Source organism: Corvus hawaiiensis, chromosome 16, assembly GCF_020740725.1.
Source record: "Corvus hawaiiensis isolate bCorHaw1 chromosome 16, bCorHaw1.pri.cur, whole genome shotgun sequence".
Taxonomy (NCBI): Eukaryota; Metazoa; Chordata; class Aves; order Passeriformes; family Corvidae; genus Corvus; species Corvus hawaiiensis.
The window spans coordinates 3,594,354-3,616,798 of NC_063228.1; the positions used below are offsets into that span (position 1 = coordinate 3,594,354).

At 42.0% G+C, this 22,445-nt stretch overlaps 1 protein-coding gene across 9 annotated transcripts in view; it reads left to right on the top strand.

The window, feature by feature from the left end:
- The first annotated feature begins 2,139 nt into the window (after positions 1 to 2,139).
- SUN1 (Sad1 and UNC84 domain containing 1) overlaps positions 2,140 to 22,445 on the top strand; it is a 33,522-nt gene continuing 13,216 nt past the window's right edge. For 4 of the 9 annotated variants that reach the window (XM_048320404.1, XM_048320408.1, XM_048320409.1 and 1 more), the window contains exons 1-7: positions 5,952 to 6,031; positions 12,661 to 12,757; positions 18,405 to 18,596; positions 18,935 to 19,125; positions 20,225 to 20,251; positions 20,346 to 20,537; positions 22,231 to 22,353. In XM_048320404.1, the coding sequence (XP_048176361.1) occupies positions 12,681 to 12,757; positions 18,405 to 18,596; positions 18,935 to 19,125; positions 20,225 to 20,251; positions 20,346 to 20,537; positions 22,231 to 22,353 (802 nt within the window). In that variant the 5' untranslated portion in view covers positions 5,952 to 6,031; positions 12,661 to 12,680. Of the gene's footprint in view, positions 2,226 to 5,951; positions 6,032 to 6,384; positions 6,571 to 7,859; positions 8,028 to 12,660; positions 12,758 to 18,404; positions 18,597 to 18,934; positions 19,126 to 20,224; positions 20,252 to 20,345; positions 20,538 to 22,230; positions 22,354 to 22,445 lie in introns of those variants that run through there. The other 5 variants (XM_048320406.1, XM_048320407.1, XM_048320405.1 and 2 more) reach the window with 5 other exon arrangements.

Below are 22,445 nucleotides of genomic sequence, written 5' to 3' on the forward strand. Positions count from 1 at the left end.
TGGGGTTTTCTTCAATAGCTTTGTAGTATATAAGTTTTGGTGTCATCTTCTATTCTCAGCTGTGTAATGAAATAAGGGAGCTCCTGGATGCTTGTCTTGCCATTGTGGGGTAGTGTGCTGTTTATTTTTTGCACACACAAATCATGGAAAATCAGGATTCCGATGCGGGTTTTTTGAACTATCTGCATTACAGACAGAAAGACTCTTTGGCTTCTAATTCCCAAGTGCCTTGGCTCTGTGTCAAGTCTAAAAACAGACTCCGTGGGGGTTGTTCATACTCCTTATGCTGTAGGAAGTGCTCATGTTTGTTTGTCCATCTGACCTCACTTTACCTTTTCAGGCCTGTGACATAATTGTTAACCAACCCATGATCCATGTACAGCAATGTCTACTTCCTTCCCAAAGGAACATTTGAGACAGATCACACACACAGGACAAGTTTTATTCCTAGCTTAAAGGCAAAGTCAAACTTCTGGCCACTTCACAAAATACTGGGTTGCTTTGAAAATTCTCCAAAAAGGGACAATAACACTAATGATACAGAATAGTTGATGAGTTTCTTACAGATCCAAAAGCTATTGTGCATTCCTGTAGAATAGGATACTCATTTTAGATCCTTTGTACTGTCTTTGAAGTTGAGTTTTCTTCTCATGAAAAGCCAAAGTACAGCTGTTCCTGTGCTGAGCAGCATTTTAATTCACTAAAAACTATTAACTATTTAACTCACTGTATGTGGAGAGGCAGCTAAAATTCTTATAAGGCACAATGTGAGTGAAGTAAAAATCCCTAGAAAACATTAAATAGAGTGAAGAGGTTGTGGAGTCTCCAGCCTTGGAGATACTCAAAATCTGACTTAATACAGCCCTGGGAAACCTGTTCTGCCTGAGCCTGTTGGGCAGGAGTGGGACTACATACAGCATCTCCAGGGGCCTCTTCCAGCCTAAACTATTCTGTGGTTCCATGAAATTGTTTCCTTAGTCTAATCAATTATTAAAAAGCCAATTAAATTGGACTGGAAATAGACTCTGTAACTATCCTAGCAGAGACCTTGTTCTCAAAATAGTCTCTCAAAGCACTGCAGAGCAGCAGGTTCCTCCAATACAACCTGAAGTTTCACTTCAGCAGCAAGAACACAGTTCTTATGGTAAAGTTCCCTTGAAAGTCCCCCAAATAAATCCTACTTAATGACAGTACTACAGGCATGATATTTTTAGCTTCTTATGTTGACAAAATTTAGATTCTTTACCACTGACTAGCAGCCTCATGATAGTTGCAGTACAAATGTTGGTCAAGTGCTTTTAATTACTCTTGTGATCTAAAGAAGAGATGTTTGCAAACCCAACTTCAAATGTGGGATGAGAGAAGAGAACATTCTTGGTTGACATGGAATCTAGTCAAAGTTTTTCAAGATGTTCTAAAGCTGGCACACAAATAGTAAGAGCTGAAGTATTCATCAAGCTTGATATCTTCAGCAGGCTGGGAACTTTTTTCTCCATATGTTAAGCATTTTGTTATCTTTCAGAGCAGTCTGTTGTGGGATGCCTCACAAAGAAAAATCTCCACATCATCCAACAAACCATCTTTTCTTCAGAGCCAGGAGAGCTTGTTGAAATGAATATTCTAATAGTCCTACTGGAGACATGCTAAACACCAGCTTGATGTTGTTTGCGTGACAAACTGGGGATCTGCCACTATGTCCTTTTATTAGAAGGTCTTCTGGATGCAGGACTTGACAATGTGCTAACCTTGCTTGTAGTTTACCATACTTCAACTTATATAACCCAAATTTCTTAAATCCCTTTACAAAAACGTACTGTTATTGAGTCTCCTGTGGATGGTGTATGAGTCTGGATTTTAAAGTAATTTTCTTTGAGACTCAACTTTCCAGCTTCAAACTTTTAGTGGATCAGTATGAACACAATTAAAATGTTTTGGGTTTTTTTCCTGTTCGGCCAGATCAGCTCTTATGTTTTCTAGATTTAGTTAGTGCTCATTACGGAATGTCACTGGCACCATATGCATTAAGTAACGTTTAAGCAAGGACAATTTTGGGGGGCAGAGCTGTTATCTCGCGCTTTCAGGCTTTCAGGCACTTTAGATAAGCAGCCTTTAGCCCTGCCCTTCCTGTGACAAGCAGTTGTGCCTCTGTCTTCGTCCTTGTAAGCCGGAAGACCTGTTGTGGAAGATCCTGGGACTCGGATTCTCAGCAGAACAAATGTTTTTAGGTAAGTACATGTGTTTGTCTAACTGAATATCAACTCTTTTACATATTTGTTAACTACCTTAAAGAGATTCAATTAATTAGACATTGACAGGGCACTGACAAATGAGATACCTAAACTCTGAGATGAGGTCTACATCAGAGAGCATTTTTAGGAGAGGCTGGTGGTTAAGTATGTTCCAGATCCATTCACTTCTCATCCGTGTGGGTCCATACAGGCAATGTGCAGATTTCCACAGGAATGCTCTGGCAGATTGCAGACACTCTGCAGGTGTCTGGCCCTGCAGGGTCATGTGAGCCCACGGGGAAGGTGCACTAATGCACCTCTCTGCTTGTGTCAGCAGCCTGTGCCCAGGGACTGACCTCCAGCTATAACTGCAAAGTTATTATAGGCTCTAATAACATATCACAGCTCTGCTCTAATCTAATCTAATCTCTACATAGAGAAATTTAGCTATTTAAGGTATAATAAGTTAAAACCAGGAGTCACCAGAAAGAACAAGCATAGTCCATAGTACAGTTTTACTACATAGTACTATGATAAAATTATGCAGTTATTGTACAGTAAAACCATGATAGGTATTTATGTCGTTATGGTAGAAGTTATTTATTTATTATAAATAAATTATACTGTAATAGTTCTATATGTAGAGGTTGGAGTTCTGATGGGCTGTTGCACAGGCTTTATCTTGCTTGGGAGAAGCCCCTTGTCTGCACCACGCAAACACACCAGAGCACTGCCCCAAATATAAAGTAACACCTCGGCTTGGGAAAGCCAACTGCTGGCTTGAGAGCAGCCAAGTTTCTGTTTCATTTGCAGAATCTGTGTTAGGATGCCTGCATGGGAAAGTGAGCAGGAAGGTGTTGGCAGGAAGAGTGGATCAGAGCTGATCCTGCTGGATACATCATGGACTGCTCTGTGTCTCAGCCCTTCATGTGGAGCTCTAACCATGTTTTAAAAAGAGAGAAAGAAAAATAAAAGACAAAATCTTCATTATTAGGCAGCTGAAGGATCAACAAAAAATGCACTTAACAAGCTTGTGTCCATTTACCGAGATCAATCCCCCAGAGAAGCAGGAGCTGAGCTGAAGCAGCAGATGAGAGCTGTGAGGAGAACGGCTGCTCTGCCGGCCTGCCTTGGCTGTAATCGGCTTTTCTTGTTAATGTCTGAAATCCCCTGTAAGTCAGGACCACAGAGATCTAGTGGCAAAACTGATCTGAAGTGCTCTGCATCCCCCTTTACCTGATAACCCAATTGCTCTGGATGGAGCACCCACTGCTTTTGGCTGACAGGTGTAGGAAAAGGGCCCAGGTGAGCTTAATCACAAAGGATTGCAGATGGCGAGAAACCTTTTCTTTAATGAGCAAGAAATCAGATTTCCAGATATTTTAGGTGATTTTGATATTACTACATATATATGAGGATCTCCCCAGCCATGGACACAAAAGGTCACCACTCCCACCCTGTGCAGCAGCATGCCATGCCCAGTAGTGCCAGTCAGAAACACCTCGCTGCACTGGTTTCTGCCACACTGAGTCTGTACCTTCAATCACTGTGGGGATTTGCCCCTTTTGATAGCAAGGACCAGAACGTGGAGCAGAACAGGTTTGCTAGGTGTGACTGCTGGAGTGCACTGGGAATGGGAATCACAGAGGAAAGGGAGCAAAAATGTGGGAATCACGGAAGGGGAAGGGGAAAGGGAAGGGGAAGGGAGAATTAGGGAAATGTGGTCCTTGGGTTGGTTTGACCTTGTGTTGCAGTTTCCCATACCTGGTGTCAGTACAGAAAGCTTGTTTCCTTTAAATTCTTAACTGCCCTTCACAATGTTAAAACTGGAACATTTTTAATATAATCGATTTTTATTCTTACTGACCCTTTTTCTATACACTTCAGCTTAGCCAATAAAATTGTCAGCCCACTTTACATTCAGAACTTGTTAGATGCTGAGAAATCTTGAAAGAATTTTTGTTTGCCTCAGAGCAGTTTCTTCTGAAATGTGAAAAAATTAACTCCCTGTATGTACCAGCTTCTTTTAACAAAACTGGGACATCTGACCAAGTTTCCCTTAAACCCTGGAAACTTACAAAAAGCTCTATTGCTTCTCATAGCTGAGGAGTGGAGGGAAAACTGAGCTTTAGCCATCATCCTCCATCCAGCCTCTTGGCCTGGTTGTGATGGAAAAACAACTGCTTGGGACAAGTCAGAGCAGCCCAGGAAGCTGGAGCAGCACCCTGGGAGAATGGAGCAACACGCCTTGTCCTGCCAGAGCTGAGTGCTGCCTGCCCTGGGCTCCAGGGGAATAGGGTGGGAAACATCTCTGAGAGGGCCTGGCCTCACACCACCAAGGAATTTCGAATTTCAGGGGGATTTAAACTAAGAGGTGATTTTGCCCTGAGTATCTTAAGCCTTTAAATATTATCTATTCTTAAGACAGGAAAACAGGTGTGGAGTAAGTACAGAAAGAGGAGGAGTGGCCAGAAAACTGATTCTGCAAAATACTCAGCCATATGCAGGGAGGAGGCGACTGGTGCGGGGCTGCACATCTGACCAAACCAGGCACTGGCTTCCAAGTGTCACTGGGGTCAGCTCAACTTTGGCTGCAGCATCTTAAAACTGTCGCACAGATGGAGCAAAGCACTTCGAAAAGAAACAGTAACTGCCCAAAATCAGTGCTACATCAATATCAGCTAATACCTTAAGTGAATGTGTTTATCTTTCATTTTCTGTTTCTTAAGGATTAGCTGCCTTCTCTCATTTTGTATCCAAACATTTGGATTATTTGATAATCACACATTTTATTAGCAAGCTGAGTCATTTCTCTTGCACACACAAGTAAATAACAATTTATGCCCCGGTTAGCCTTTCCCAAGTGACACATTCCCTATTCTATTCTGACATTGCACAGTCCCTGCCTACAGCTGGGACCGCAAGAGAACTGTGGACTCGGGGAGACTGAGGGCTTAACAAAACGTCACTCGGGCACAGACTTCACATTGAATGTATTTGCATACGTTTCCCAAGTGTTCGAACAATGGGGCTTGTTTCCTCTCTGCCAAGAGCCAGTCCCATTCCTGGAAGTGTTCAAGGCCAGGCTGGACAGGGCTTGGAGGAACCTGGTGTAGCGGGAGGTGTCCTGCTCATTGCAGGGGAGTTGGAACTAGATAGGCTTAAAGGTCAGCTCCAACCCAAGCCATCCTTCGATTTCTTTTCCGTGTGTGGCTATCCGGAGGTTTCTGTAGCCCGATGTTGGCATTGGCGAGACTCGGCTGGGCACCGCACGGAGCCGAAGCGCTTCAGCCCCACCGAGGGGCCGGGCGCGCTGTGCCAGAGCCAAAGTCTTAGCGGAGGACGGCGAATCAAAGGGAAAGAAAATCCCCAAAAGGCCGGGTAGGAAGGAAACAGAGGAAACACTGGGAGGGAAAGTCAGTGAGTCAAGCAATAGAGGCCGGAGTGAAAATCTGAGTTAAGTCTCCTCGCCTCTCTACTGCTCGTTCCAGAGGCTCCCACAGCTCCATTTTGCGGAGCGGGAAGGCGAGGCAGGAGGCGGCCGGGCTGCTGCCGCTGGCGGGGGCAAACCCCGAGCGGGGCCCGAGGAGGAGGAGGCGGAGGAGGAGGAGGAGGAGCCGGAGCCCCGTGTCCGTGTGTGAGGGGCCGCGCGGGGCGGGCGCTGAGGGGGCGCTGCCGGCACGCGCCGCGCGGGCGGGGCGGGGGCTCCCGGCGGCCTCGGCAAAGCGGGCGGGGCCCGGACAATCTCAGCCACCGCCGCCGCCGCTGCTGGCTCTGCCTTTCCCTCGCTGCACCGGCACCAGGTAACCCCCGCCACGGCTCTCCCCGTCGCGCAGGGCCAGGCCGCGCTCCCCCGCCCGCCCCCGGAGCGCGGGGCTCAGCCCGCCCCGGCCGTTGCCAACCGCCCCCCGCCCGCGCTCCCCCGTCCCCGGCCCGCCCGCCCGCCGCCGCTTCCCGCCGGGCCGGGGCCGCGTGTGGCGGCCGCCCGCCCGCGTGGGAGCCCCCGGGACACGGTGTCTCGGGTCTGCGGCCTCCCCCGAGCTGGGGATCGGCGTTCCCGGCTCGGGCAGCGGCGCCGGGGAGGCAGCGGCGCGTGAGGCGCTGCGGGCTGGAGTCGAGGGGCAGGCGCTGACCCCTGGTTAGCCCGGAGTTCTGTAGGTCGGCGCTGTTCGCTGGGAGGAGAGAGAAACCTCAGCTGCCCGGGTCCCTCTGGGCCTGGCACCTGGAGGGTTTCCTTGTCAGAAGAAATTATCACCTGCAGCTTTCCACCCTGATTGTGAAAGAGCTGATAAGTGCGCGGGGGTGCCGGCGCTCGCCGCAGCTGCCGAGCCTTGGTGCAAAGGTAACGTGCTGTGATGGTGGTTGTGCTCTGGTCTGGGTAGCACAGGTGGACAAACCTGCCCTCGCTGTCCCCCGGCTGTCACCTCAGGGCAGCTGCTTCTGTGGGGAAAGTGGTGTTCAACAGACGGGTTTACTGTAGCAGAGTTTGGCATCGCTCGCCGACTGAGTGACTGCTCGTGTTTCTACAGCAAAATGTGTTTTTTTCGTGCTGTGCTCGTTTTGAGGTGGTAGTGCTGAGTTCCTCATGCCGCGTTCACGTTTGGTTGCCCTTCAGTGACCACAGGGGTAGAAGTGTCAGAAACACTGGAGACAGCACCTGTTTTCTGACAGTTCCAGTAAGTTTTATATCTGCTGGGAAGAAAAAGTATTTGATTTGCCTTATTTTATGTTGCCTTATTTAGTGTCGTATTAAGTTAAAATACATTTTAAAAATATAGTGTTTATAGTATGTTATAGGGAAGGAAAATATTAGCCAGAAAATTCTGGGTTTCTGCAGCGTTTGCAGGCCCCCCCATCCCACCACCTGGTTTTCAGTTTAACATTACGCAAAAAGGAAGTTAAATATTTGCTAATTTTTTTTTATGTTTCTGTTTCAGTTCTTTGCAACTGACTGTTCCAGGCTAATGCTTCTGTTGAATTTCCCAGTGAATTTTAATGTCTAATTCTTGCTTTTACATATGGGTTTGAATTACTGCTTGCTGATTTTCATACCAGTGTTGTGGAAGTGAGTTGCAGGGTGTTGTTGTCGTGAGTGAGCTGGACGGAGGGTTTTATTGACAAGGTTAGCAGGCTTTTTACATTGATCTATTAGTAAGCGTGGTGGTGTATAGATATCCTTACATCTGCGGTGCTTGACTGCCTTGTGATTTGGTGATTATAAGTTGTAGGCGTTTAGGCATTCAGGTGTTGGTTGTAAACAGTAAGATGTCGGGGTTTAATTTGATAGCCAACACTGGGAGTGCTTTATCGGGCAGGTGAGGCGTTTCAGGAGCGTGACGGGCGAGGTGAAACACGCCTTTTGTTGTGTGCCGGCGGGGTGGGGAGCGGAGGGACGCGGAGCCGCAGGGGTTAAGGCGGTGGGGTCGGCCGGGCCGCCGCCTCCAGTGAATTCAAACTCGGCGAGTGACGGGGAGCGCGGGGGCCGGGCCGGGCCGGCTGCCGCGGGCTTTGTTGGGGCCGGGAGCCATTTTGGGCTGGATGGCACGGCCCGTGCCGCCCGCCGGGGAGCGCGCCCTGAGCCTGGGCCGCGGCGGATGGCGGAGAACCGGAGCGCGGCGCTCGGGCTGCGGGCCCGGCCAGGCCCCGGCGCGGCGTGTGCGAGAGGGCCCGAGCGGCCCGGGCTCTGAAATGGTGTGCTGGCCCCGTGTGTAAACAATGAACGGGCACGCCGATTGTTTCACCGCGGCTGAATGTGTGGCTGGTTTTTGTCAGCCTCCCCGTTAAAAAGCGTTTCGAGAGGTACAGAATGTGAGTGTGGCAGCGTTGCTGCTTTGTGAGGAAGCTGGGTTTTGTTGTTGTTAGTGCTATAGTTTGACACCTGTGTTCGGGGATCTGTGCCATAATGTTCAATAGTAATATCTAGTGTAAAATATCCGGTTTATTACTTGGGGTTTTTTTTGTTTGTTTGCTTTTGAGTTGCTCTTTTAAAGGAATGGTAACGTTTTATGAATGTGTGTTTTAATAAAATGTTGATTTAGCTTGGAGCTCTTTGCTCTTCAGCCTGTTTAAACTAGTACTTAACTTGCTATGGTGAAACATCCTTTGTGGAGCATATTTACTTAGGAATTTGCCTTCTTTAACCAAAAATGGTGACTTTATTGGTTTTTCTGAATAATAGAAGAAAATAAAAATTGAAATTACAAGTAAAAAATGGCTTGCTCTCAGAAACTGATGGAGTTGCATGCTCCAGTTTCATTGTTATTGATAGTTTGCCTAAATCTGTTTAGCATTTGTGGCATTAAATATGTTAAGTCATAGTGACTTAAACTTACTGGCTTTAAAATGTGAGGATAGTAGAGGTTCTATTTGGAGTAGTACTTCCAATATCTAAGATGTTAATTGTATCATTTTTTGTCCCTTGTAACATAAAAAATAAGACATGGTGTCTTGGGAATTTTCTCATTCTCTAACAGACTTTGGTGAATATTTCTACTCTGCCAGGGTCCCTTTTGTGAAGTGGCAATTTACCACTTCCTTTGTTGCAAAGGGTTTTCATGAGGAGCTGCCTGGACAGTAAGTTTGTAAAAGTCTGCATACCCCAAAAGCCATAAGTGAGGGTTTGTGTCTGTCCCTAAGGTAGTTGTAGTGTACGGTCAGTGTTTGGTGCTGCTCCCCCAGCCTTATGATGCTTCTGTGTGTAAAGACCACTCGTGGAGCATCTCATCACCTTCCCTGGAAGCCAGGAAGTTTGCTGCCATAGTACTAGGATTTTGTTGAGACTGGCTGGTTGTGAAAGTGACTGTCAGACAGGCTTTTGAAGTAGTGGTGCAGCCTCATATCACTCAGACGCTTCGGAGTCCTTTGGAGACAGCCAAGGGCCTTGCGTGAAGGTAAATTCTGCTGCACTGATTGCAAGAGTCCCTGAGCTTCCTTGTGTTCTGACAGAGTCACAATCTGTCTTCTCCTGCCCTTCTGGTGTGCTGATTTATTGTAACACAGATTCCATTTAATTGCAAGGGAGAGGTAATACTTGGGATGACTGTTGTGTCTGTTTCCCAAAAAAAGGCAAATAATCCAGCTGTCTCCTCTGCAGGAACATGGAAGTTGGCTTGTAAGCTGAGGCACACCTAGTGTCCGCTTGCACTCCAGCAGAACTGTGTGCTTCCCTTTAATTGACAGTGAGCTGTCTTATAAAGGTATTCTTATTACTTGGGGGTTTTACATAAATACGTGCTTGGTTCTTGCATTGTGCATCCCTTGGTATTACAAATAGATGTTTATTGGCTTCTAGAAAAGGGCAAAAGGCTGTTTTGGAGTTTGAGCCTGGTAATCCTTGCAACAAAGCTGATACTAAAAGTCTACGTGAAACTGAGTCCAGACAGATCTATGGTACATAAAGCAGAAAGGTGTCAGGCATGCAGAAGTGTTCAAACTGGGACTAAGTACTGTGTCTACCTTTCAGATTGTCTGCCGAGTTTTGTGACTTAAAATTTTCAAAATATGGTATTAGCATGGCTCTTTCTGTCCCAGTTGTGTATGAAAGCTTCATAAGTAAGAACAATGATAATACATGAAAGGTGGAGTACTGTTAAACATGAAGGGAACAAATTAGAGTGAGTCAATGTCCTCCGCCCACCCTGTGTCTGTTTTGTAATAAGGATCTAGAATATTTCTAAATAAATTGGGTTGATAATTTGTTTTGAAGAGGTGGATAACTAAAATTAAGCTCTTGAACTAAAAGCCAGGCTTAAAAAACAAATCCAGTTTCATAGTAAGTTCTAGACACCCGTCTTTGCAAACTGTGGTGGTCATCTCTGAAGATGAATTTTAAATTCCATTTAAGTCAGCTAAGCCAGTTTTGTTGCTTTGAAAAATTGAGTAGAGGTTTCTCCCCTTGAGTCAGAATCCATTTTAGAGTATCAAACAAGCAGTGAATCAAACCAAGCTCCTAAATCTTCTAAGAGTGATTTCTAAGTGTGGTGTTTAGATGGCAAACCTGATATCTTCACTGGAGAGCTCGGTGCTATGAAACCCAGCTATTAATAGACCTACACATAAGTACCTTCGAGGCTTTGCAGTTAGCACTGCCTTTGTCAAGCACATATTTTATCTGTAATAACTTAATGATACAATTAAAACCTTATCAAATAAGAAATATTATTTACATTCTAGCATTTCATTTATTCAGAAATCAAGTAAAGAGAGTACTGGTGGTGAAGGGGGGAAAAAAAGAACAGGGAAGAAATGGAGCCAATATGTTGTTTTTCAAACTCAGCCGTTGCCCTGCCCATATGGGCAGTGGAGACAGGGAGGAGCTGGGGAGCTACTCAAAGCTCGCTGGCATAGCTGAGCCTTCCATGTGGGAAAATGCTGCTGGGTGGCAGAAGGATTAGCTACTGAGTTGCCAGTTAAAAAACAGGTTTTATGATGAAATGATGCGTGCTAAGCATCAACTCCAGCAGAAACTAAACAAGGTTTTTATATCTTAGGGGCTAAAAATCTTTATTGGGAGGAACCAATTCAAAAAGATCAACTTTAATCATAGTTTTCAATTTCAGTAGGCATATGTCTGAGAAACATGTTTTGCTGTTCTTTAATATAAGTGCTCTCTGGTGTTACCAGCATCCCTCATCTTGAAATTCCCTGTATTTCCACCTTTGTTCTTGGGGAGCCGTTGCTCTCTGGTCCCCATTTCCTATGTGCTAAATTGAGCTTCTGTTTGTTGATAAAGTAAGGCAGCAGTTGTTACATATTCCAACAGAACTTGCTGGTCATTCTAGCAAAAGAATGAGACTGCTTTGCTGATACTTCTGCACTACTGATTTAGGCTTCCTGTAAACAAACAACAAATTTATATACAAGTTAGTGAAAGCATTATGCCTCTGGGACAAATGAAGTGAGTGTAGAGAAAGATCACCTAATGGAAATGTGTTCTCTATAATAAAAAAATAGTAAATAGCAGACCTTATTTTTCATTAACCCCACTTTGCATGGGAGGTGCTTGCATTCAGGAAGCTATGATGCTTAGGCCTGGAAGCTTTAATTTTTTTAAGTCTTCAGTAGTAATGGAAATATCCTCTTGCCTTACTAACCTCAGGATTTGTAGGCTACAGGTGGACTGACTAAGAGCATTTTAATGTTACATGTACAGATTTCTTTTGAGTTGCTTTTGCCTGTACCTGCATTTTGGCCCTATTTCTTAAGCATATGTAGCTATACAAACGAAAACTCTTATTTCAGCATAGGAAAGTGCATCTCCAAAATGAGATACCTGTTGATGTTTTGATTATCAAAATTGGCTGGGCATATTTTTACCCTGGTTTAGGTACATCATCACAGTTGTGTGGAATATATTTTACTGCTGTTGAAACAGGAGCCATAGATAATCTGAAAGCAGGATTCTGCTTTGCTAACTGTGCAAATCCAGGGTAGCCAAATCCCTATTTGTTAACCACAAATAAGCTATAATCAAAGAATCTTTTTTATGAAATTAAAAATTTTCTTTGGCTAATAAAACTGAGAAAAGCTGAAGGTTTTTTGCAAATACTTTGAAATTGAAAGTCAAATTGTTCATAATTCCATCCATGTAGTCACCTGTGCAGCTCTGCAAGTTTGTTGATATGACATCAGTTTTTATTTTCTTCCAAAGGCTATAATACCTTTCAAAGACCCCATGGAAAGTTTTACAAATGTTGCTTGGGTGGTTTTGATTTGGTAGTTTTGGTTTTGTTGTTTTTGGAGTGGTTTTTTTGGAAGTAGATGGCACTCTGGAAAATGTGCCTAATTCTACCCTATGAGTCACTTTGCAGTTGGCTCTTTTGCCAGGGTGTGTATTCAGTGGTTTTAATGACAGGAATAAATTCTGTGAAATGAAGGATACTCCCTCGCTGCTTAGTGGATGGTATTCAAAAGTGCTAGAGTTAAATGATTTGACTATATGTAAAAACTTTCTCAAGTTTCATCTGCATTATCCTTACCTGGTGCACAGAGCCACGTGTGCTGTGCTCAGTGGGCACTCAAAGCAAAACTCATTGTGAAGAGACCTCTGAAACATGGCTGCATAGTTCTTTAGATTTTTATGCTTAGCCTCTTTTGGGGATACCAGCATAATTTAGTTCCTGTGGAAGTGGTGTAATCTGGTTGTGATAAGAGTTTGGCTCATATTACTGTCATGCTCTAGAGAACCTGGAAATAGCTGAAAATAAAGTATCATAAAGAAAGTCACAGTCAGAAATACCCTGAGCTTCCTGTAGTAATGATAAGGGATATCTGGCAGTAGCAGCAGTACTACTCCACTGCTGAGAGCTCCACATTTCTGGTAACAGCTCTTTTATTTCAATACTTTATAACACAGGCTGAACAGTGCAAGGGCTCCTAGACTGACTTTATGTAATTTTAAGTCACTGCATTACTTTATTTTCACCTTTTACAGTATGATTTGAAACAGTCAACATGGACTTTTCACGTCTACACACGTACACTCCTCCCCAATGTCTGCCAGAGAACACTGGCTATACATATGCACTCAGGTGAGAACCCTTTTCTTCTTGTAGAGAAACTGTCTGTTCTCTGAATGTTGCTAATCCTGGAGAGTTGAGCTTTCATGGTAAGTAGCTGACTTCTTTGAAGAAGAAGGGCTTTTTTAGTCTGGTTTGAAAACAACTGCTGTGTCCTGACTGGAGGAAAGAAAACATTGAACTAACAGGACAATGACTAAGATAATGACTCAGTGTTTATTAGTTGCTATGAGTAACTTGTGTCCGCCTAGTTACAACTGCTGTTGGATTTCTATAAATATGTCCTCAAAATTCTTCGATGTTTTGTGTCTTATAACTTCGGTGTGTGCTTTCTTTTGTGACTTAGGACCGCTTTCACTTTAAAGCACTGATTGCTACGCACTCATTGCCGCTAGTGTGGGACTTGGCTGGAAGTTACATATTGATTACTTCTTTTAGCAGAGCTGTTTGTTGGGTGAATGTAAAATCTGTGTTCTAATGAACTTGCTTTTTCTTGTATCCTTTTCTTGTATCTTCTAAAGATCATGTTTTTTTTCTTATATCTTTGTATCTGATTGTTTTTCTTAAATCAGTTTTCTAAAAACTAACTCCATAGTGTTTGGTAGTTTTTGTATTATGTATTCAGAGCAAGTGTTGTGATGCCTATTTTGAGTTTTTTAGTATTAATATAGCAGATTGTTGCTGTTTTAATCTATTGAGCTTTTCCTGGTATTGAGTTATGAGATATATATTTGCTTCAAAATGCATCAGTGAGCCTGAGTTACTGGTTTAGCTAATTTTAAATTTAAAAAAAGGATTGTTCATTAGGATGCAGTATGAGATTTGCCTTTCTATTCTCTCTGTATGGCGTTATTATGTATTGTGTATTAAAATACAGTATAGCGTTTGGACAATACTTGGCTACTTGCCAATAAAACAGAAGTTGCCAAAACTGTAACATTAAGAGATTACTGGCTTAATACTCTTCCTTTTGTGTGCTCTAAAACTGTATGTTTCCATTTTCTGTTTGGGATCATGGCTTTTTTTTTTTTAAGCTGTAGCCTAATGTCAGTAGTGTTGCAAAATGTGACATGTTATATGTTGTTGAATTGCAATTTTTCCTGAATTTTATGAAAAACCATTGGTAAAGTGTTGGTTAAATACAAGTGGGTTTTCTCTTTTCAAGAAAAGCATGCTGGACAATGAAAGGTGATTTATGTGCTTTGTATCCAGCAGCAGTTTCACCTCTATATTACTGAGTGGGTTTAGTTACCTCTGTGTTGCAAATGTACCTTAGAGATTGGCTGACATATTGTAACTCCTGTGTTATTCTTGTCCAAGATTCTTACCCAGTGAGAAAAACAGTGGACAAGTAGAAAGAAGATGTAGAATGATAAATCCTGTGGGACATCTGGAGGATAGTTCATGATGACTTTGGTGGGGTTTATTTAGGGGACAGCTGAGTGTTTGTCTTGCTACATAAATGAAGACTGTTCTGAAAAACTGAGAAGTCGTGAAGGGGTTACATGTCCTGAAACTTTCCAGCTTGCCATTTTGCTGTGTTAGGCTATTAGGCATAGGTATTTATAAATGGATAGAGCTGGGTATGATGAAGTTTAGTAACTCAATTAATGAAGGCAAGTATGGTTAAACTAGGTTGAAATAAATTCATTATAATTCTTCCTTATGTAGAAAAGGATTGGCACGCTCTTTCTTTAAAATTGTTTGAGGCCCCAAATGTTAAAATAATGGGGAAAAACTACTTGTTACACTGACGTGACACTGCTTTCAGGATGTCAAGAGAGTAAACTACAGTCTTCTGTGCAGACTCTTGCTGTGCCTCTGCTTGCTGTATATGTGCAGAATGACATCTGTTATTATAGCTCTTCCTACCCTGGGTCAAACAATATTTGAAGACTCTGAGGAAAGGGAGAATTGCTAATCAGAAATATTTTCATGTTGAAATTTGTTCCTTCTTACCCCTCACCTGTGTTTGTTTTGCTTATATTCTAATCTGGTTTATTCTGCCTGTGACAACTCAATCTTTACAGAATCTTTTCTTTAAAGAAAGTGGCTTGGGATGTAGCCCTGCAGAAAGCAGTGCAGTGAAGCTTGATACCACAAAGCTATTAATAGAGTTGGCTATGAGTTATTAATAGAACTTACATTAATACTTACTGGGATCACTGTGTGTTCATAGCTGTAGTGCTTCTACTTTGTGCTTCTACTCCTCCAGCCCAAATCAGAAAAACATTTAACTGATATACCTAAATAATCTTTATCCTCCTCCAAATGCAAGTCAAACTTGTGAATCTCACCTACTTGTCAACATATAATTTACACCCCACTCTTACGACTGATCTTTCCTTTTAGTCACCATCATCTTTTGAGTTGTGTTGTCAGTTTGGATGCCTTTAACACTTTTTCAAAAATATGGGTTAAATCAATAAGAATTTGGTTTGATTTTGTTTTTCTGTGTCAGAGCATTCAATTGGGATATAATTTTCTGCACAGTAATTGAATAAAATCTTTTGAGGTTTTTAAGTATGTTCTGGGACTGACTGAAGAAATAACTAAATAATTCAAGGTAGTGTCCTTGGTCACTTAATGTAAATAATGCCCCCTGGTTAGAAAGGCTGTGAATGTTTTTGTATTGACTGTATGTCTGTGTCCATGTTAGATGTCTGTTCAGCTGTAGTTCTTTAGGTGTATTGCATGTGTCTGTTATCCTGAATAGTCAAGAACATCACTGCCCATTTCGTTCCAAGGAGTATTTATAAAAAAATGACACTTAAGGTCCTTCAGAGGAGCTATAGGAATGCTAAAATTGGCAGACCTCATTCTCATTCCACTTATAAATATATAACTTGAAAAATAACCCACTGAAGTCTAGGATGTTCTTATTCTGTAGACGCTCATGTGAAGGAGGTATCAAGAAGCTGGAAATGTAAGACTAGATTCAGTCTCCAGCTCCGCCAGCAGCCATGGGAGCTGTTTGCTGGGGAAGGAACCAGAGTCTGCGCTGTTCGCAGATGTTATCCAGGAGTGTAGGCTAATTGCATCCCACCTTTAGGTGTTTCTTGGTTAGCTGTACATATTGCATAGGTTACATCAATGTACAGGTTCATTTCTGGTCCTTGAAAGCAAAGGCAGTGGTTTTTTTATTTAGTGTAGTCTTTTCTGTAGAACAAAAAAGGCTGCATTCCAGAGCATGGAAAGTGAGATGGCAAGTCAGGAGACTTCTAGGTACTGTCCTGCTGACAGAGACACAATGTGAAGAGAATTATTATCCTGCATAAGTGAGAGACAAGCCCCTTTTTGTTAAAGAGGAAAAGATTCCATGATGATTTGTTGGTTTTTTGGTGGTGGTGGTGGTTTTTTTGTTTTGTTTTTTGGGGTTTTTTTGGTAGTAGAGCCCAACTTCAAGCTATTTATTCAACCTACATTGATATAAATGCTCATTGAGATACTTGGTAACAACAAGTGTTTTATGAACAGAAACAAATTGAGGCTGGTCACAGCTGTCAGCTTGTTCTGTGTACTTTGTGTTCTTGTGAATTGAGTATCTGTAAGAAACGTGGGGTGAAGATGAGGAAAAGCAAATGCATAGTGGCAAGTGTAAATAGCAAAACTGAGTTCTGAAACAACTGTTTAGGGAGGGACTCAGTAGAAAACTTGTGGCTCTGACCCTTTATATAACAGTAGAATAACAGCAGGAGGAGCCACATTTAACCCATATTCTCACTTTCACATCTGTCAGAGTATGAATCATCTATACTTAGCATTTTTGAAAACTGTAAAAATTAAATTCTTTAGTCTACAATTGGTTAGGTACCTGAGAAAACATGTTATTTCTTCTCCCTCTTCCAGCCAAATGAAAGCAAGGATTAATAAGACTAATGCATTTAGTAATGTATGCTGAGTTTAAGTTGTGCTGGGGCTTCTGCCTTGCACAGGGTTGCACTGCACGTGTCATCATTATCGGGGCAGACCAGTGAGATCCAGCACACAGAACCAGGGCCCTGCCATCAAATCTGTGCTCCTCTGGGCAATAGAAGCAGCTACTTCGGACAGACTCTGCTCTGGTCTTATGGGCTGAATGCCCAGCTGGTGCTGCAGCCATGAGATGTTTTCCTGCAGTGTGTTAACAGTCTGGGTTATTTTTTAAGCCAAAAGAAATGCAGTTGACATGCTCTGACAGCCCCATCTTACATGTTTTACGTTGCACTGTGGTGCAATGAAGAAACTCACTTCAAAAGCACCACCTTGTCAGAATTACGTCATTACTGTAAGTGTAGCTTCAAGGCCTTCTGATGTTAATTGTATGCCAAAATAATACAATACTTAGCATATTATTACTTTGTGATGTTCTGAGATCTTTAATGATTGTGTAAGAAAGCTATTTCCATTAAATTGTTTTTACACAAATACATTTTATAGTAGCTGTTGATACGTATTTTTTTAAAGGGAAAGCTTCTATTTCAAATACAGGCTGCACAGTAGAATCTACTCATTCAGATCTAATTTACTTGTGTGTTTGTGTTTGGGGAGAAGGAGCTGCTGTCACAAACAATTCTTTGCTTATCTCTTCTTTTAAAAAAACAAATGAAACCCCCAGGAGTACTGAAGTGCTGTTACATCTCTGTATATCCCTGTGGCCCAAGAAGGGACAGAGTCCTTATGAAAGCTGGCCTAGAGCACTTAGCATTTGGATGCTGTGGGTCACAGGGCTGAGCAGTTCCAGAACCTGATGTGCTGTGCAATGCCTGGTGCCAGCAGCCTCTGCTCACTTACATAACTGAATGTTTCCTTTGGTTGTGTATGAGTATTCTGCTTTAGGCTAAACTTCTGCTTTGGTAAATGTATTTCTTACAGACTCATCAGCTTTTAATCTGTTTGTGTTTGCCTTGTGTTGCTGCTTGTCTTCACTGTAAATTTTCATGGAGGCTCTGAGAGAATCACGCGTTGAAATGTGGAGTACCTGGGTAATGATGTGAAGGTTATCTACGTGTAAACTTGCCTCTGTGGAGAAAAACAGATTAAAGTCTCTAAATATTTTTTGTTAGCTTGGAGTTAAATGTTTCTAATGGTTTGCATTAAATTAAGAAATGTTTTTAAACCACTTCTTTAAAAAAAGTAGTGGTAGTTAAACTGAAGTAGGGAAATCTTTATCTTAAACAGAGGAAGTTCCTACTTGTTGAGATGGAAATTCAGAGTAATGTGGCGTATGGATCTTTGGTTCTCAAAACAAGGACTTGGCAAACAGAAAATAGACAAAAATAGACTGAAAATTAATCTTTGCCTTGCAGCTTGGGAGTGTGCCATTTTTAATTTGCTGCTAGGCATGGTGAAGAAACTGTGTCATGAATGGCTTCCTCTCTCAAATTGGTCCCAGAAGCATGAGTGCTTACTCTGGCTAAACTTCAGATGTTGTTTCCATGGTGGTTGTTTCTTTCTTTGATTTGCTTTCAGTTGTAGAACTCATAATATGAATTGCTTAGGAGAACCTTGAATATCTACATATATCTAAATTATTGGGGTTATTTGGTATATCTCGTGGGGATTGTGTCATAACCCTGAATAAACTGTATTTAATGGAAACTTGGGCTAGCTTGAAGAGCATATTTGTTACCAGGTTGAAAATTCCCCTGGTAATTTTGCCGTTCTTATTTTACTGCAGTTCAAGTTATTCTTCATCTGCTTTGGATTTTGAGACTGAAAACAAAATAGATCCAGTGTTTGATTCACCCAGAATGTCACGGCGTAGTTTACGGTTGGCTGCTGGAGGATACAGTAAATCAGATGATGGACAGAGTGATTCCCTTCATGACAGCTCTTATGCTGGAAACATGTCCTTCAGGGATCAATCTAAGTAAGCATTTTTAAGTCTTCTCAAGTAAATCCTGAGTCTTACTGTTAGAAAAAAAGAATGCAAAAAAGTTACCTAAAGGTCTTATTTTTTGTTCTCCATGTTTACTGCCATACTTTGAAATTTGTGTTCAGTATGTGGTTTGCAATGACAATTTTTTTGTAAAATCTTTGTAAAATTATAGGTGCTTGAAGGCGAGGACTTCCTTTTAAACCTTGTTTGCTCTGTTTAGTCACATCAGTGTTGAAATGACTGTTAATTCATTCATTAATAAAGTGAGAAGTTAACAGAAATTTGTGTCTTTAGTGCTCTGTCTTACTTGCCTTTGCTTTGTTTCCTAGGGTGGTAAAGCAACGCAGAAGTATGAACAAACAGTCTGGCAGTGGAAGACATGTGCCAAGGAAAAATCTGTCCAGCTCATCTATTTTTAGCCAGAGCAGTTTCAATAGCCATGCCAGTGATACATCAATGATATCCACTATATTGGATGAGTCTCTGATTCGAGAACAGACAGAAGTTGATCATTTCTGGGGTAGGCAATGATTGCTACTGCTTGTATCAAACTGTGCAAACTGGTTGGTTTGGTGCATATAAATTTATGATCGTTGTCCCACCTGCTGTCCATCCTGTCCCCAAACCTGTGTGCACTTGCACTTCTGCTGTAGGGGCCTTCTTGCTAAGATGCCCACTGGAAATTCATGGTCCAGTGTGTAAACTTGATTTACTGGCATATCAAGATGTTGCACAGTCAAGTTAATACGGCAGCAAATATAAACAGTTTTGTGATGCAACACCGTAATTATCTCCTATCATTGTTTTCTTCAAAATGTACATTGAGTACAAAATGTACATTATATTTAAAGAATGGTAAACATGTAACTTGTCTGTGAAAAGCCAAAGGAAAAGCATTCTTCTTTGTTTATAGGCAGAAGTTTGTTTCTTCTTAACATACCTTAATGTGAAAGTTTCAAATTAGTGGCATTTCAGGATTTCCCAAAAGGGTTTTTGTGTGTGGCTAGCTGGTTTGGCTTTGCAAGTATATAAAAGTATATTTTCCTGGAATCTGTTTTCTTCAATGAAGAGAAAATATGAGAGTTGTCTACATAAAGTATTGTCATGTGAAGTATTGTGTAGAACCAGATCAACAATTTATATCTCCCAATTCAGACTCTTTGTTTCTAGTCAGAATACTTGTGACCTTCCCAGAGTCCTAATGGGAAGAATTGTTTCAATCTTGGTAGAACCAGTTCTAAATATTAGATAACCTGGCTCTTAAAACAGACTTTTAAATACAGTAGTATCAAAGTAGTCACCAAGCAGCAGAAGCATTGTAAGCTTGTAATTAGCTGCTTTAAGGTCTCGTGGGAGCTAAGTCAAGATGCAGTTGGTATTCATGTTACTTTGCCTGCCCCTTCTGTGATGGGATGCTTTTCACAACTATTCCTTCTATAATAAGGTCTGGATACATGTTTCTCTGATGGGCTGCAAAATATGTTAAATGCTAACCATAACGAGACTTTTTTTGAAGTCTTAGAATTAGCGGGACTTCTAACTTGAGTTTATGTCAGATATTGTAATTCAGTTCAGGTCGTCTTATATTTGGGACCAATTTCTTCTTTTTTCGTTTGCAGGCCTCGATGAAGAAGGTGACCCCAAAGGTAACTACACTTTGCTTTTCCTTCCACATCCCATGTAACAGGCACAGTTCTGGCAGTACTGACATGGGTGTGTTGGTTGTTGTGCTGTTTCCAGGCAGTGACACCATGCTGCTGCAGGGGAACGGGGGCATAGCAGCAGCAGAGCTGCAGCCCACGCTGAACGGCTACACGTGCAGTGACTGCAGCATGCTGTCAGAGAGGAAGGAGGTCCTCACTGCCTACTCAGCTTCCCACGTGCCATCCTCCAGGATCTACACTAGGGACAGGAGCCAGAAACACGCATCTAGTAAGTTACTTTCTCTTGTGTTTTCTCTGCAATACAGTTCAGTTGGTTCATTTCAATGTAGTGTTATTTAAGCTTGTCCTACCCTGATAAACTTGCTAATAACTGAGTTCTAGAGATCAGCTTATATGAAATACCTTTTTCTGTCTAAGTTGAAATTTTGTGTACTTGTTGGTTTCTTGTGTATAGTTATCTACTGATTTTCAGTGCTGCTGTAGGAATTAAACAATTACAAAATGAAAGTGCTCTGGTATCTTAAGTTATAAAATTATTTGGCCAGCCAGCACTGATTGTAAGTCTCCTAATCTGACATCGGATCTATGTGGCTCTGAAGTTTTTGGTCATGTCTTTCAGAGAGAAACTTCTTCTGTGCATTTGCTTTTATAACTTTTTATCCCTTACATGATTTGAACTTTCAAGATTGACCAGAATTGTTATTTTGCAGTGCTTCTGCTATCTAGGGAATCTCTGAGAGGGCTTTCTACTTCCCGTTTAATTTTTTTCTCCTCTTTTAACCTTGCAGCTTTTTGTAGTGTTTCTAAAAGCTCAATCTCAGCTACATGAAAAATTGAAGTCCAAAGGGAAAAACTGATTCCAAATAGTCATTCTAGTGACCACATTCCAAAAGCTTGAAAAGTTGAGTCTATATAAGTAAGATTCTGCCTTTCCAAGACAATCTCCATTCAGTGGATTGTTTTCCTCTTTCTCTTGCCTGTGTCTGCCTGCCTCTTGCACAGCATCTGGAGTTTCTTGATTACTGGTAGTCCTCAGTTACCACAAAGGATTTGTCTCTTTAATGACCTTGAGCTAGAAAAGAACCAATTTTGGAATTCTGTAGATTTGTTAGTCTTGAATGGAGTTTGTTTTCAGTACAAGAAATCAGTTTGTTTGAGCTATATGATATGACTTCAGATACGTGAGTTAAATACTTGGTTTTAGTTAGTGTCTAGCACAGAGTGGAATTCTTTTGACTTGTACAGTCAACTACTTAAAGTGGCACTGCATGAAAACTCTTTCTGTGCTTCTGAGTTTGTATTCACATGAGAGAATTTTACTCATCTTTGTACATTCCTTTGTACTTTAACTAGAGGATTGGGTCAGACTTTGGGGGTGTGTGGGTGGGGAAAGGCGCACACAGTCATGGCAGGTTTTGGGCATGTGGCTGAGTCTAGGACAGCAGCAGTGGTGGATTGTGGCTTTGCTCCTGTGGTTCTGGAGAAGGGTGTGTCTCTAGCACTTCAGGCAGACCACTGTAGATGCTTCCTCTGATGTAACAGCAGGGAAGGTGTTGAACAGTCTTCACTTTCAAATCCAGAATAACGCTGCTAGTGTCTCTTTGGAACTGGGACCCCAAAATCAGGATCAGCAGCTCACATCAGTGAGGAATCCCAAGTTTCATAAGCAAGGAATTCAGTGCTCTTTAGAGTTCTGCATTCTCACTAAGCAAAGCTATTCTTGCTGAAGTTACAGATTTTGCCTTGAAGTCATTATCCAGGGTGTGTAGTTCTTACAAAAGCTTTGATGTGAAATCTAATATACCCAGACTTTTCAAACCACACTTGCTCAAGTTTAATACTCTTGGCTAAAGGCTTTCCCTGCTTCGTCCTCACTCTTACACAAGCTAATGGTGACCAGAGAACAGAATTACATATTTCTATGGATGAATAATTTGTATTCACACTGTTTTTTTCAATAGGAGGAACGTACTTCTACATGAGTAAGATTCTACGATTGGTCAAAAATACTGCAGCATCTTTTGCATCACTATTAGTGCAACTATTTCAAATGGTTTTGCTGAAGCTGGGTTATGAATATAAAGGTACTTTTTCAGTTGTCTTCCTTGGTCTCCAAACACAGCGTGTGTATTGGCTTTTCTTTCTTATGGACTTCATCGTTGGCACTACGGTGATC